The following is a 16103-nucleotide window of genomic DNA, read 5'->3' as shown; positions in this document are numbered from 1 at the left end:
AAAGCATCTTAATAAAAATGTATCTACTTTTTCATTGGATTAGTGGACGATACGTTATTCAGTGTTGATGTCAATACACCAAATTCACAGTTGAGTCGAAACATTGCCCCTTTCAGACCATTAAAGTTCAAGAACTCTCTCTAATGGCAGTGCTCTGGGGATGGCAGTGTTGGTTGGTTGGTCACCAATTTGGTCCAGACTGAAATATCTCAGCAACCAATGGATGGATTGATCACCATGAAATCTGGTACATTTGTCCATGGTGCCCAGAAGATGAATCCTAATAGCATTAGTTGTTCCATGATGTTTCATCTAGTGCCACCAGCAGGTAAAAAAAACCCTCATACACTGACATATCCCATGCAACATCCCCAACTGTGATACAGACATTCATGTTCCCCAGAGCACGAACCCTTCTAACTTTGAAAATCCTTTATTTGTCCAGTACTTCGGTTCGTGGGAAACGGCCTCAGCCTCAGTTGTATTTGTATTTAGCACTAATTGGCAAATATTAGCAACTAAACTGAGATGGTGAACGTGGTAAACATTACATCTGCTAAACCATATGCAATATTTCCTCTCTCCTCTTTCCTTCAGTGCATTTGCTATTCTGCTTCTAGCCTAAGTGTGCAATAGGATATACATTTTTCTGAAGCCAAAATTTAAAAGCAGCTCAATTGCTTTGAAATATTCAACAAAGTCAGAGGATTGGTTGTGGTGCATATATTTTTGGTTACACTACTTTTATGGAACAAACTATATTTCCTTTTGAGTCATGCCTCCTCTCACCACCTCACAACACACCTGGGGTTGCTTTGAGAATATAAGTGCCAAAAATAAAAGGGTGTCAAACCCAGCAATGAAGCATGACATGCAGAAAAGGCCTGCAGACTGTGTTATAGTGTCATCCAAACATTATGATACTCTGTGTGTGATTACAAGCTTGACACACACCAGTTATAACCAAACCCAGGAGAAAAAATTATTCTGAACACATTCACAAAAAGAGAGCTACTCTGTCTTCACTGTTTTAATATCACATCCCTTTCAATTTACACATGATACCAGGGCAGAAGGTCATGATGTATGTTAGCCAATATGTCTGGAGTATTAATGCATTATGACCTTTTCTCTATATTTTAACCTACACTTATACATTATGATGCAGAGTGTTGCAGCCCTGATAAAATATTCACTCTGGGCGTCTGACGGAGGGAGAAGGTCCCCACTGATTTAGAACATTGTCAGCTGATGATTTATGTGTATAAATGAATCCTGAAATACACCGGGGAGGTAATAAGGCAGTTGGCCTCCTGTTTAGCGAGCTATCATTTATAGCCAGGCAGAGTGGCGAGAATCGCGGCTGCTCCTTGCTGGTGGTCAAGGGTTACCATGGGGACAGAGGAGAGGGTCAGGAGCTGCCGAGGGAGCTGTTGCAGAGTCGGCTCACGGCACCGCGATCATTTCTCAGTGGGTTAAATGAAGGAGGGGAAGCTGTAGGGTAAGGTGACGATATGGTGTTATGTTGTAAATAAAGGTGGTTAAAAGCGAGCAGGAGCCTTGGATGGATTATGAGACAACAGGCCCCCAAGTTCCACATGTATAAGAGCTGGAAATGAAGAGAGAGTCTCTGTGGCCTTTTTGTGGTCGTTTTGTTTCTCTTTGCAGCTGGTTTGTCTCTCTTTGTACTCATATGAATTTCCAACAAAAAATGCTAATCACTTCACACAGAAGCTCCCCAAGGAGTCAGATTGTGTGCCCAGTAAGCCTCATCCAGTAATCAATCCATGGCTGTGGCCACTGCAACACCTTGTCAAATCAATAATTTAAGCTTCCAAGGTATCATGGACACTTGTCTCTCAAAGTGATAAATACTGGCACTTTCTTGATTCCTGTAAAGACTCTGGATGCTCTTCTCTGACAACAAAATCCCTCACTGATAGAACCCTTCCCAGGCCATCATTTCCTCCACGATAACACCCGCTGCACCTCACACTGCTGGCTTTATGAGACTTTGTTGTTTTAGGAGGGCAGCTGAACTCCTTCTTTTTCATGTTGTGCTGCTGTCACGACAGCAGATAACAATCTGGCTGCCATATGAAGTGCAAAATAAATGTGAGGCTCGGCTCACGCTGCAAACTTGTCCAGGGGAGTGGCGAGACAAAGGAAATTTTGTAGTGATCCAGCCTGAATAGCACTCCCCATCTGTATAATTGGCTGAAACGAGCTATGAGGGCCACCTGCTGACTGTGTCATTCAGAGCTCTTTTACATGAAAATTGTGCCCAATGTCATTCAGTGCCACAGAGAAAGAGGCACACACAGAATGAGCATGAACATAATCATCAGCTCCAGTCTACCTTGCAAATATGTTTAACTCCTGATGGAAATTAACTCAGTCAAAGGCTAATGGACAGTCTTGAGTGGCATTTTGGACACATTTTCTAATATAAGCTGTGCTTTAAGATTATCCAGTGGCAGCAGTCAAAGAACACTGTGGAACTTCATCTCCACATTAAAGGCGTAAAATGTGTGCAGCTTTGAAATAATAGCTTTTTATTAGATATTTACAGACTTCAAAGTAAAATCATTGCTATTCTGCAGCACAAGGTGCATCTTTGTTCTGTGCAGCAGTGCCAGCTTAAAGCTGCACAATAGCACTCTCATATAATATTTTCATTTCATGTTAAGAAGGTCACTCATAATAACAATTCCACAGTTACTCTGCAGTTCCCCTCAGCTGTATGAAGTGTTTTCATTTCATTTTGGTTTTACAACTCATAACTTCAGTGTTTTGGTTCACTCTAACCACTCTCATTAGCGTCATTTCCAGACACGGGAAGCTATTTTCTGTGAAAGCTCTGATAAACCGACCGTGCGCTACCTTCACAAGCACCAGACAGATGGACAGAAATATAGTGAGCCAGTTATTTTGACTCAGGAGTTGTTGCTGATCAAAACAGAGCTAAAAGGAGAGTGAATATTAGATTTAGATTTGCCAGGTGACCACAAACATGATTCCAAATGAATGCTAATGTTGTTCAGTGGATGTGGTTATATATATATATATAAAACTTTGAGACAGTGGTTATATGCTTTAATTGGTATCCTGTGTGGTACTGCTAGATTCAGTCAAATCAATCAAATGTAACTCACACTGTTTCAGACGAGAGCCACACCTGTCAGCCTGCTGTGGAATATTAGTGCTCTTGTCAAACCTTGCTTCCAGCTCTTCCCTTGACTCAGAATAGTTGAAAAATGTCAGAGTATGATGCAGAAGGAGGCTTGAAAGTAAGAGCTGATTTTACAAACTTTTAAGTTAAATTTTGCGTCTTTCATGTTGTAAAAGACCTGCACTTATAGTTTTAATATCAAACTTTGAGTGGAATTGTTCATGTAAACCGTATAAACTTTGGTGCTTTCCATACTGTTCATATTTTTATACCATTATTTTTCTATTTAACACTTTCTAGCAATAATCTATCAGCTGTGGTCTGTTGACACACCACCACCTCCACATCTTCTATATTCTTACTTATATCTTTTTCATTGTGCTGTATGGCAACACTATTCCAATTGCTTGTGTTTCACTTTATCTATCTAGCTGCAGGTCACAAGCTTGATAAATATATGTCAAAATGAATAATCCCCTGGAGTCTAGTAGTCTACACTTATTAGGGACAATTTCATTCAACAGTCATTAGAAACGGCTTCAAAGTGGCCTAATTATATATATATATATAATACCCAGACCAGTGCCTTTCTACCAAGGGTATATTTGTGCAGCATGCTTTTATATAAGTCTGTTTTTCACACAAGAAAACTGTTTTGCAAGCTGCTCGACTGAAAGTTTCTGAATAAAATATCAATGGCAGTTAACCAGGGAAAGGAGGGCAATAGCCATTCACTACCTTTTCTATTTTTACCAGCTAATGTGGGGGGCTGACTTTACAACCTTTTCCGCACTAGCTTCTGTCTACTGCCGTCCCATTAAACCTTAAAATAAACATAGTCAAGGTCACTGCTTCTTTTAGCTTTTCCGCCACAGGCATTAATAAAATTCCAACTTTTCATCTTTCCCAACTCATTCTGTGCTCATATTTCTGAAGCATTTATGCAGTGCCCACCTATTGACGACAGCAAATCCCCCAACCTACGTCTTTATAATGCCTGATGCGGTTAAGGTAACCCACAAGTACAACGGAAATCCTCATTGCTGTTTCATAAATCTGTCACACTCTCCTCTCCCTCAGTCTGTCCCCTGTCCCCCACAGACATCTGCACGGTCTGGCAGTCAATTAAATCCCCTCACCTTCAAAAAGCCTCCCTCCATCGCTGCATGGGAGGCAGTGGAGACCTGTATCTTTATCTGATCTTTATCCTTTCTCAGCGGCAGGAATGGTGGAGCTGTCAGCTCAAACCTTCAGTTAACCTCCCTGAAACTCACGGGAGACAACAGCTGCATGGCGAGAGCGGCAAGTGGACGAGCTTAACGGGACGCACCAATCTCATCACATATGCTGGCTAGTCACTCAAGTTGAAAACTACCGTATGTGAAGTCAATCTACTGTACATGTGTGTGAGAAACTATTACAGGTATCCAACTGAAACATTAAAAATATTCATGGAGAATGACAAATGCTTGATGAAAACAGATCAATAAAATGTGAGATGACAGGAAGCAAAACAAAGCCTTTTTAATGTATAAAAACAGATAAGCGGGATCCGGTTTGGTAATCGTTTTTTCCCTGTAATAACTGGTCACCCTAGTTGGCTCTCCCTCTGGTCTAGGCTCCTGTGTAAATGAGTCCAGAGGACATTTGTCATCCGCTGACCTGCAATCAGGAAACAGCAGGAGGCATACAGGGAATCAGTCATTGTCGATAGTCCACCACCATCCATCCTCACATTTCTTTCTTTATGCAAATTCCTCTTGACCTCTTATCAAGCTCCTCTCCCTCATCAGCCACCTAACGCTATCTGCTCAGATCGATACATGGGCTTAGCGGGAGCAGTCCTCTGGACACAAACTCGAGGCACAATTATCAAATGGGTTGTCTTTATCTGCTCTTTTCTCTTCTAATCTGCTCTTTTTTGAACATGCTTGAGAGACATGACTTTAGCAACATATGCAGTGACTCAGTCTCAAGGTCTCTGCAGCATCACAGTTCATCCCCTGACTAAATTGGGAAGAGCGAGATAGAGCTTTGATTGCCTCTGGCAAGTCAGTCCAGTGATCCTTTGGAGGAGGAGCAAGATCAATCCCTCTCCTATCTCTCTGATTTATCCGCATTACTCCTTTCTCTCCGTCTGCCCGCCTCTCCCTCTAAGTACCCGGTCCTTGAGGAGGTCCAGTTGATCGTTGGCCAGAGCTTCTCTCAGGGCGCCGAAGAAGCCGTGGTAGTGGGCTGTGTTGTGGATCATGAGCAGGACTCCGGCCAGCAGCTCATTGGTCACCAGCAGGTGGTGCAGGTATGCCCTCTGGTGGTTCTTGCAGCAGTAGCAGCCACACCCCTCCACCAGGGGCCTGAAGTCGTCCTGGTACCTGGATAGAAGAAGCTCCAAGTAAGTAGAATTCATGAACAGGCACCCTACATCAAGAGTTCAGCAAACACTTGAAAGCTAAAGATTATGTGAGCTGCTTCTAACGCCCTCTGTGCCACAAACCTCTTGTCTTTGAGGTCGATCTCAAAGGATGTCATCTGTGTTTGATCATCAAGATTATGATCTCCATTTGGTTGCGTCTCCCCTGCTGTATCCCTCTCACCACCATTCAGCTCCAGCACTGCAAAAACGTGCATACATCTCATTAATCCCAGCACACCATACACTATTTACATCATAATCTCATCCTTGAGGATTAAATTAGTCCGTATATACAGAACTGTGGCGCTTTGTCAGCCCTGCAGCAAAAATCAAACGTCCACACATACTGTAGCTAGACCCCTATTAAACACAGCTGTGTCCTATATTCTCTCTACCATCATAATATAATTACTTACTGGCTATATTCTGACTACAAACACCCATCTTCCACAGATGGGTGTCACTGCAAGTTGACTTCACTTAATACAATGAGGATGGAGAAAAGTAACTAGAGCTGATAAAGAACCATCTTTTATCAAGGGACTGAGCATCAGAGGAGGACACACACCAAGCTGCCTGTCCAGTTACAGACACAGGGGATGTGAGGAAGATGAAAAAGAGAGAGGGAGGAGGGAAAAAAGAAAAAAGGAAGAAAGTGGTCCACAGCGATGCAAATGATCGAGATTAAAAGGCAACAAAAGGAGAAAAATCAGTTTAACTGAGACTGAAACGGGTGAAGCAGGAGGCAACAAAGTGTATAAACAAAGCACAAAACAGAAATTATTACGCAGAGGAGGTCTGTGTGGAGCTTGAGGAGGGGGTGATAAGCATGAGAATAAAAGGGACAAAATGAGGCTTGACCAAAGCCAATAAGATGTAAGTAAGGGAGGGAGAAGTCACTCGCACTGAAAAGCAACTCTGCTGTACAAAGGAGGAGAGCATGAACTATAAAAAACTGCAACTGGGAAAAAGGGTTTTAAGTTTGGATGCTACTTTGCAAGACTATGAAACATAATTGTAAACATTAATTGTATGCCTTTTAGACTGCTTATTAATAATTGTCAAAGAAGGAAAAAACTTTTAACTTTTTAGATACTGCACTCACTGCATGGAAAACACATTCATGAACAAAACGTGTTCTTTCATGTTTCGTCAACTTTCTTGTATATTTGAACTAATGAGGTACATAGCACATCGATCTTTAATTAAATTCATTCAATTTGTGATTTAAATACAGCTGGACCACCTCAAATCATCTGGATTTTATTAGGGTCAGAAACTGTAGAGACAACAGTTACTGCTACTCTGCTACGCTAGGCTACTTAGCTTTTAGCAGGACTAGTTTATCTGGTGGTTTTTTTTGTCACGTTTCATTTTTCATTGTGTATATATACGATTTTTCCTCAAAAATGTGCATTTTCTGTGGCATAATCACTTCCCTATGGTAAAACAAATGTCACAAAGTCAGATTCAAGGATGAGGAATGAAATACCAACTGCTGAAAAGGGGAGAGAAGTTCTAAAAATGGAGTAAGGAGGCAGGTGACTGAGGAAAACTTGGAAAAGATGAGGAGGAGGGAAGGAAAGCAGTGAATTAGCATATGGTCTGCTGTGTCAAAGAGGACCTTAACTGGGAAGTGCGGGTGTCGACACCCCCACTTCCAAGCCCCCATGGGGGTCTTGTAATTGGCTGAGAGGGGAATTAGAATTTCTCTTCAGGTCTGACACCATCACTGCTCTCACCTCCACTGAACTCCATTACGCTCTCTGTGCAGAATCGATTAGTGCTGTCTGACACTTGATGCTGCCGGATACCAAACTTCACTCTGTCTGTCGGACCAGTTCAACGCAACTTTTTAATGAAGCACAAAAGTCCACAGCGGGCCGACTCTGTGCATTTCCCACAGCTCTTGTCATAACACGTCTTTAGCTTTCCACTCGGGACAACAATCTGAACGACGGGCCCAGACTTAATTGTTGCCTTACAGGAGCTGCTATGAGATACACCATTGATTTCATTTCACCAACTAAATTTCTCCCCAACCAATTATTTTGACTGACCTGGGGCCAGATAATACACACCAGCCACTACACACAAACAAGCAAACACTCACACACGCACATAATTTCACTAGCCATTAGATCTATGTCTGATTTTAATGCAAAATAAATTCCAAATCTGCCGGGCAACATGGCCACCACACGCACACACAGATGCACACTTCTTTCTTACTAATTATGCGAGAACTGGCTCACACAAATTTTGTCTTTTTGCTCAAGAGATAGAAAGTAGATGAAGGGTTGTTCATTTACTGAGGACCCTCTGCTTTACAGAGGTCTACGCTGAATCATTTAAGTCTTACAGATGGTGTAATTAGAGAAAACTCTCTACTTTGAGATTAATGTATTTTTATATTTGTATACGAACCAGAAACATTAACTCAACATCATGGGCTCCTCCTATAGAAATTAACATTCATTATTGGGCATATTTAATAGTCTTCTCAGTGCATTGCTAGTCAACCATGACCCTGTGCCATTAAAAAACATCAAAGCAGTGCCTCCTCCCAGCTTTTAAACATTCATATTTCTGTGCGCGACATTTCAGCATTTTTGCTGAAATCTTCTCTCATTACTTTACCCATTACTCTTTTATGCACAGAAACAATGCTAAGAAAATGATCGCGCTAAGAGGAATCATGTTTCCAACCACCATCACATTTCACTCAGGTTTCATTATCATCTTGTGAGAGAGACCCCCTGCCCAAACTCCCAAATTACACAGTGACATGTCAGTTTGCTCTAGGCACATATTGCAAGCTCTTAAAAAGAAATGACAGTGTTTTCCATCTTTTGGGGGGTAATTTCCTCACATCACACATGTATTGAAAAAGTCATTTTGTGGCTTTGGGCAAGGTTGCTTTACCTGAAAGGTCATTTGCTTTGACAAGAGCAACATTGTTAAAATAACAATGAAGTGCTGCCAAATTTCAAAATGTCTCCTTTTAGCCCCTTTCCCCCTTTGTCCTCTTTAAAATTTGGAATTTGACAACCTGTGTGTGCTTTGATTTAAATGCTGCACATCTGAAAATACAATGAAACAGATTAGTGACTGAGAGGAACAAGAAAGCTGCAATGAAAAGTATGGATTATATATTCATTTGTAACAAGGGCAGTGAGGTTGATGCAACTTAGATGGAAATGTTAGAGCAGCTGAACGTTAACAAGAAAGATCTAAATCTCCTTATGTTTGTATTAAACATCAAGATAAAATTATTGATAAATAATAAATAAAATAGGCTTTTTTAATGGAGTTTGGTGCTGAGATAGATTAATAGATCAGTACCTGTTACTGCACCACATCTTCCAATAAGTGATGTAACTTGATCTCAAACAGTTGTAACAAAACTGCTTTTTAGTACAGCTGTTCACCACACCTGCGGGGGGCGCTCTACCTGCGCGCTCCGGGTCCGGGGAGATGTTGAAGTCGAAGCAAAGAGCGCAGCCTCGCTCCGTCACCTGGAACGGGAAGAAGCTCTCAAACAGGTCCATGCCGGCCTCCACGCAGGCAAGTACCTCATCAGGCCGTCCTACACCCTGCAGCAGTCTGAGAGTCACGCACAAACATGTAGTCAACAAACACAAAAACAGCAGAAAGCCAAGCACTGAATTAATGATTGAATAAATCATAAATATTAATGGAACACACACAAACATCTACAACATATTACTGCTGGACTGCAGGCACACACATTCACAAGCAGCCTTTCTCTTCTCTATAACAACATGTGGACCCTTGTGTATTTGTGCTTTCGCTCTTTCTAGGGTTTCAGTTAACTGGTTCCCTCTGACTCTGTGTCCGCAGGCGTCAAGGTCAGGCCCAATTTGGCACTCCATAATGACTCCGCTCCACTTTCCAGTAGGAAGCAGCATCTCCTAACAGCCAGAACAACCAGCAGGGACAGCGTCCCACAGTATTCGAGATGTTGCTCTCGAGTTTGAGAGAGATGACTTGTGAGGAGCGGCAGTCTGAGCTGGATGCAGACTGCCGCTCCTCGCAAGTCATCTCTCTCAAACTCGAGAGCAACGACCAGAGCTCCTCTATCGCCTTCAGGGCTGGAGCGCTCATGTGGAACAGTCTCCAGGGAGGAGGCTCTGAGACGATGATGTACTTGGGAGAACCAGCAACATCTTGTGTGAGTTTATCCTTGTGTCTTTAAAGGGGATTATATTTTGTGAGTCAGTCTAGTTAGAAACATTAGAAACATAATGTCTTCAAAAGACGCAATTTATTATTTTACAATGTGCTAAACAGCTTTTACAGGATTTAAAATGAACAAAGCCAGATAATCTCAAAGTTTCTATTTTATCATTATGTCCATATGTATGTGTTTTAATTTTAATTAAAGGTTATACTTAAGGATGCAACTAACAATAAATTCATTAGATTAGACTATCCTTTATTTTTTACAATTATTACATTAGTTGTTTTGTTTATCTAAAATGCCAGACAAGTGATATAGTAATAAGCTCCCAGAGCTAAAGCTTTAAAAATATTGTTTGTTTTGTTGGGCCAACAGTCCAAAGATGTTAAATTAATAATGACATAAAACAGGGAGAAGCAGCAAATCCTCACATTTAAGATGCTAGAGCCTTGAAAAATAACAATGATTAATTGATTATCAAGATAGTTGCGGCTTAACTTTCTGTTGATTACCTAATTGTTTCAGCTCTGATTAAATTAATAATGTAAAATGGAGGAAAGCAACTGACTGAAATAATTGATCATGTCTATGTGTGATTTTAAAGTCATGCTCTTCTAACTGTCAGTTATCTGACATGGTCACAATGAAAAATTAATGTCTCCATCACAAAATAATCACAAAAAACATGATGCTTTCCAGTCAATATTGTGATTTTTCTTTTTGTTTAAAGTGTTTGTTAGTTAGGACAGTTGTTAGCTTCAACTTATGTAAATCTGACATTGTGAATGTTGAAACTAAACTAAAAAATAATAAACTTTTTTTTTCCAGCACACAATCCAGATGTGAATTATGGACAGTGGTAAATGCCAAAGACTGACCAACACAGACACTATCCTTTAAGGTGGGAGATAATGACTGCTCACAGACTGTGGAGGGGCTGGGGGAGCACAGCAGAGCTGCTGGACCTTCACTTGTAATCATTCAAACAGGAGAATTAATTGATTGAGTGGGACCCACCAACTGGGCCCAATCACATTGTTTTGAACACAAACAGCTATAATGGTATTGGTCACTACACTTTATACAACTCTGCTGCACTGGTTTGTTAATGTAGTGAAGATGGAAAGAAATAAAATGAATGAATAGTTTATTGATCTATGTATCAAGAGCTGATTAATTGTTTTGGGTTACTAGGAAAAAATATTTGGTTGCTTTCTTCCATTATACTCTTTACTGAATTAAGATTAACGATTTGGGTGATCAACACAAAATGAATTGGTGACATTTTCTCCAGTCATTTAAGCCATTTTTCTGTTTTTTTTTTTTTTTTCTGATTATTAAAATTGGCCTGGCTTTTATGCCGTATTGTTGTATTCAGTGATTGATGATTCTCAGTCCTGTCATCATCCAGTTGCAGTCTTGTCAATTTTATGTTTGTCTCACTGTGAGATGGTTACCTTTGCTTTTATTGTCTGTGTAGGGCACCCATGCAAAAGAGAGTGAACCACAGGCTCATATTAGACTGATGGATAAATACAAGGTAAACCTTTGTGTTACATTTTGCTTATTGATGCCAAGATAATAAATAAAGGAGAAAAACAGGGGGTGGTGTTTGTTTGTCCACCCACCCACTGTTCTTTTGTTGTTTGGTGCTAGTTGACTGACAGTCCTTTGTGACTACTTTTCAATTAAATGCTGGGAAAGATTACTTTACAACAGTAATCAATACACACATTTCTCATGCAGACATGAGGAGTGCTGACCTGGGTTTGTCCTCAGGCAACTCTTTGGTCACGGCGGCGATGAGCTGGGTCCTCAGGGTCTGGTCCATGGAGCCCGTCTGGAGGCCGTCCAGGCAGAATCCTGCCACAGGCCTCTTGGCCGTCTCCCTGGCTGAGCGCACCCTCTCTTCCAGGATGTCTCCTCCCTCCACCACGCCGAACACCTCCACTCCATCCAACTCCTGGCAATGACAGACAGGTTGGTGATTAAACACCTGACAGAGAGAAATCCTGATAGCTAGAAAGAGCAGCAAGAAACAGGAGTAGGAAACATCTCTGCTGAAACTTAACACAGATGCAAAACAGATTAGAGCTCCATTTGGAGAATGACAAGGTTTGCAGGGACAAAGTGAAAATTTTCTTTAAGGGCAAAAAAAAAGGCTTTATTCTTGCAGAGCCCATCTGGGTTTTGATGACTCGACATGAAGTTGACTGCACATCATGGGGAGGAACAACACGCTGGGGGGTGGGGGAGTGAGGCTCGGCAGCAATCAAGCAGCTCACTCACTGCAATGCTGATGTCAAGAATTACACTGTCAGTTCTGTTTGGCTCTTTGCTCAACATCATTCTACAAATATTATCCCAGGGGAAATTTGGTTTATAGCTAAGCAATCACAAAACACAGAAAAACACATAAGTGCAGCATTTAGAAAAGACATGGTAGGTAGTGAGAAACACATAGAATCACCTAAAACATGTTAAAAAGACACACATCAGTTGAGCACATGCAGTCTGATGCAAAATGCGTGAAGCTAGGACTAGAGCAATACCGTTAAAAATATATTATCTCCTCTGAAGGATAACCAAGTGAAAGGTGTCACATGTATCAGTCATGATAATTCTCCATATCCTGCACCTCTTCATATGGATCCATTTCACTCTGTTCTCTCTATCATGAAATGAAGTAGTGCTACAGTGCATTTGAAAGAAAGAAAAACAGGTGATTTCATTAGTCATGCCTGACACGGAGTCCTCACACACCTACTCATAATGTATGTAGCCACTGATAATGTCTTCCTCCTAATCTCACTGTGTTTCCAGCCGTAGCACAGCTGCACAGCTGCACAGCTGCACAGCAGCCCCTTTGACAGTAAAATTGCCAAACATCAATCCCTGTCTCTTGCACTCCTGCTGTGCATGACTGATTTACAAAAACAGAGTTTACAGAGCTCTCCAGATGAGATTAGTGACTGTTCAGTGCGCATTTACCTGTGAGTTCTGGTGCACCACCAGACACTCGTCCAAGTGGGTGAGGGTTCGATCCACAGACTTGCGAACCCGCTTGCGAGAGGTGTTGTTCTGCCACGTCTCACCGTCCGCCATGCTCTGGTACCAGTCCGGCTGCACAATCTTCTGAAGGGCCATGAACTTGGCCACGGTCAGCTCTATCCGCCCGCCGCTGCCCCACACTGACACCGTCTAATAACAACCAAGAGTTGAAGACGCACTTGAGCGACACTGCAACTCCTCCATATTACCCCTATGGAATCTTTTTTCTGTTATTTCTGAGCAAATTTATGGACATTTACTCCCAATGGACATTGGAGATAATGATATCCTCGTACAGTGTTAAGATGTACTAAATTTTATCTTTCTCCCTGAGAGTTACATGAGAAGATCGATACCAATCTCACAGCAGCCAGTTTGCTTAGCTTAGCACAAAGATCGTCTCAGTCCAAAATCCACTTGCCAGCACCTGAAACACTCACTAACTAAAGTGTTGTATTTTGTTTCCTTAATCTCTAAAAGCAAAGTGTGAAAACAATGAAGCTGTGTTTTTAAGACAGACTATTTTACTGGATGGGAGAGGTGACTCTCTGCTGGCTGGTCAAGGAATAGTGGAACACATTATCCCCTGTAAAACCACAATTTCTTTCCCATTTCACTTTTTGTAAACAAACAAAATATGTTAATTGTTACCTTTAGAGTGTTGGTTTTGGCTAGCTAGTTTCCCCATTTCCATCCTTTATGCTAAGTTACAGTAAGCTAACTGGCTCCAGCCACTAAGTGAAATCCCAGGATGTCAAACTATCCGTTTAAGTAAAAGCCTAATCTCACCTTGTTAGTAGTATAACCTGTCGGGCAGGGGGCCGCGGGGTCGTGAAGCGAGCAGTACAACAAAGTATCATGAAGACCTGCAAAAAGAAAAAAAAAAAAATCAATATGCATCACACACAGAGAACAAAACTTGACAAAGAGTTCTAGTCAGCGAAGGCAGGGCACGGCGTGAGGTGACAGAGCGAGACGTTTCATTACTACATGTTAATGTGACAATTCTGCGCCTGGAGAGAGGAGTGAGGTGTGGTCTTATCAGCGAACCCAGCTGCAGCAGAAGATCAAAAGGTGAGAAAACAAAAGGCCTAATGGCAGCAAAAGCGGTTATTATTTCTAATTATTCAATCACTGCTCTCCCCTTCTGGGACTTTAAAGACAGAACTGTAGTAATCCCCTGACAGTTAACAACAAGTGACGCTACAGTGATTACATTTCTAATTTCAAATTTGGTTGCCTGAGGCAGGGTAAAGCTACTGTTGTACAGCAAAGCCGAATGAGGTCACTCTTCTGGGGCATTTATATAAATATTACTCAGAACAGCACTAGTTTTTAGTCAGGCTCATGGAGCTAATCAGCCTTTCAATATTGAACTCAACATACTGTATATTTAGAAGCTTGGCAATTTGCTCTAGTTTCTTCCAATTTAGCCAGTGGAAATAATGGATATACCCTGAGCTCATGTGTGCGTGACATTTACATCAATCAACTAGTCACACCAGTGCAGGATTTTAAGCCTGGCAGAGGTTCCCCTTATGTGGTTGTTAGCTGAAAATGACTAATACAGAAGGTTATATGACAACGGACCAGCACCATTCATTCAGAATACTTAAACAACCTGTCCTTTTCCTCCCCTAATCTTTGCCTTGGAGAAGAGCTGTTCAAATCATGTTTTGCTTGTATATTACAAGGTACTTCAGTCACAGGATGGACAGAGTCTCTGAACACAGCACATTTCAGCTGTAGTGGTTTTCAACAAAGACGTAATACTCTGTCTATTAAATGGGAAGGGAAAAAAAGACAACTTTGAGAAATGTATTTACACTCCAAAGCTCTTTTCAAGATCTGTAAATTTTCAGAAGCACGATAATTTAAAATCTGAGTGTGTAATATGTGTGGGTGTATTCACAAACTGTTGTTAAGGATTCCTTAATAACATTCTTTCATTTCCAATATCACAACTTTGTATATCTGCTAACACAGATTCCAATCCAACATTTTGCTCTTTAAACACAGAAAACATGTTGACAAAAACACTGTATTTGGCAGCTGTCAACCTGTTAACATGACACACTTTGTTTAAATTAGCATTTCAGCACTGAGTGTCTTCTGTTGTATTTTGTTCTGTCATATGATATATGCTACGGCTTGACTTAGCATAATGTTCATAGTGTAAAGACATTTACATGTTGTTTCAAGTTAAAACTGACTATGGGTTCTAAATAAATTTTCTCTGGTCCAGTGTTTTGGTACAAATGAAAGAAAATGTTTCAAAACCTCAGCATGTTTTTGAATACACTTACTTAATTTGGTGCCTCTAATAAGTGGCTGTAGGAAGAGTAAAGATGAAAAAAAAAACATGACTGAAATAAATACCTGCAAACTTCCTGAATCCATCTTTAAATTCCTCCAACACCTCCTGATGCTCTGCTCTTTAGGGAAGAGTGATGGAGATGCAGGTTAGAGTGATGGAGATGCAGGTTAGATTTAAGAGAGAGTTCAGTATGTGTCTGTGACTATGTGTGGCGTTAGTTTAACTTACATATTGGACAGGGTGACCTGAGTGACAGAGGGGAGGTTGCTCAGGGTGTGTAGCGTGTCCTGGGTGAGGTGAGGGACTGTACCAAAGTGTGTGTACAGCAGACACCCCGGAACCTCCATGGAGTCCTGTCCGTTCCTACCGAGCCCCTTCAAAACTCCCAGCCGACTTCTTCCCTGTATCACCCGAGAGAACTCCAGCTTCATCCTGCTGCCAGCCATACGTATAGCTGTGGTCGAAACTGGTTACTAAAATGACCACGCTACAATGTTAAACCGTCCTTCGTAATCGTAGTGTCGTTTGGATTACCGTGATACCAGTGTAAACGTTAGCTACAAGCACAGACTGTAGTGTACAGAGCACATGAATTAGCTACGTAGCTAACTAACCTTCCACTCACGTGTTACGACTGTATGCAAGCTTTCGCCGAGTTGAGATCTTTACTGTTCCTAAATGCCGCAGTTTAAGAAACCTACACTTTTATAGCTGTACTGGGTTTAATCGTATGCGTTTTTTCAATTTAAGAGCATCTTTCTGTCGTTTACCATCAAAACTCACTGCGTGACAGGAACTACAAGTCGCGGAAATATTACGTTTCACTTGCTTCAGTGGCACGAGCGGCACTCAGAAAACTTCTACGACGTAGAAGTATCGTGCCTTCTTTTTTAACGAAACAACCATACGTGGTAATACGCTACATATATGCATTTTAAAACTGTTT

The 16103-nt window shown here is 41.3% G+C and overlaps 1 protein-coding gene across 2 annotated transcripts; it reads right to left on the bottom strand.

Annotated features, from left to right (window-relative positions):
- Positions 1–4676: 4676 nt before the first annotated feature.
- qtrt2 (queuine tRNA-ribosyltransferase accessory subunit 2) lies at positions 4677–15957 on the bottom strand. 2 transcript variants are annotated; one of them, XM_018673853.2, is made up of 8 exons: positions 15386–15957; positions 15220–15275; positions 13630–13706; positions 12781–12990; positions 11553–11752; positions 9022–9191; positions 5667–5784; positions 4677–5544 (listed from the first exon to the last, which is right to left on the bottom strand). In XM_018673853.2, exons 1-8 carry the CDS (start codon positions 15601–15603, stop codon positions 5292–5294), a joined length of 1302 nt encoding a protein of 433 aa, XP_018529369.1. In that variant the 5' UTR covers positions 15604–15957; the 3' UTR covers positions 4677–5291. The 2 variants fall into 2 exon arrangements, with proteins under 2 accessions (XP_018529369.1, XP_018529370.1); XM_018673854.2 differs by having other exon boundaries at positions 9040–9191; positions 15386–15955.
- Positions 15958–16103: the final 146 nt, after the last annotated feature.

Source organism: Lates calcarifer, linkage group LG24 (genome assembly GCF_001640805.2).
Source record: "Lates calcarifer isolate ASB-BC8 linkage group LG24, TLL_Latcal_v3, whole genome shotgun sequence".
Taxonomy (NCBI): domain Eukaryota; kingdom Metazoa; phylum Chordata; class Actinopteri; family Centropomidae; genus Lates; species Lates calcarifer.
Note: the sequence above shows the minus strand (reverse complement) of the source record. Positions and strands in the feature narration are given on the sequence as shown.

Bases quoted from the DNA above. Each gene is read 5' to 3' on its own strand.
- qtrt2 (XM_018673853.2), bottom strand. From the start codon at position 15,603: ATGGCTGGCAGCAGGATGAAGCTGGAGTTCTCTCGGGTGATACAGGGA. The intron at 12,991-13,629 runs GTGAGATTAGGC...GGTTGTTATTAG, and splicing joins CAGGTTATACTACTAACAAG to ACGGTGTCAGTGTGGGGCAG. The intron at 9,192-11,552 runs GTCAGCACTCCT...CGTGACTCTCAG, and splicing joins TTGCCTGAGGACAAACCCAG to ACTGCTGCAGGGTGTAGGAC.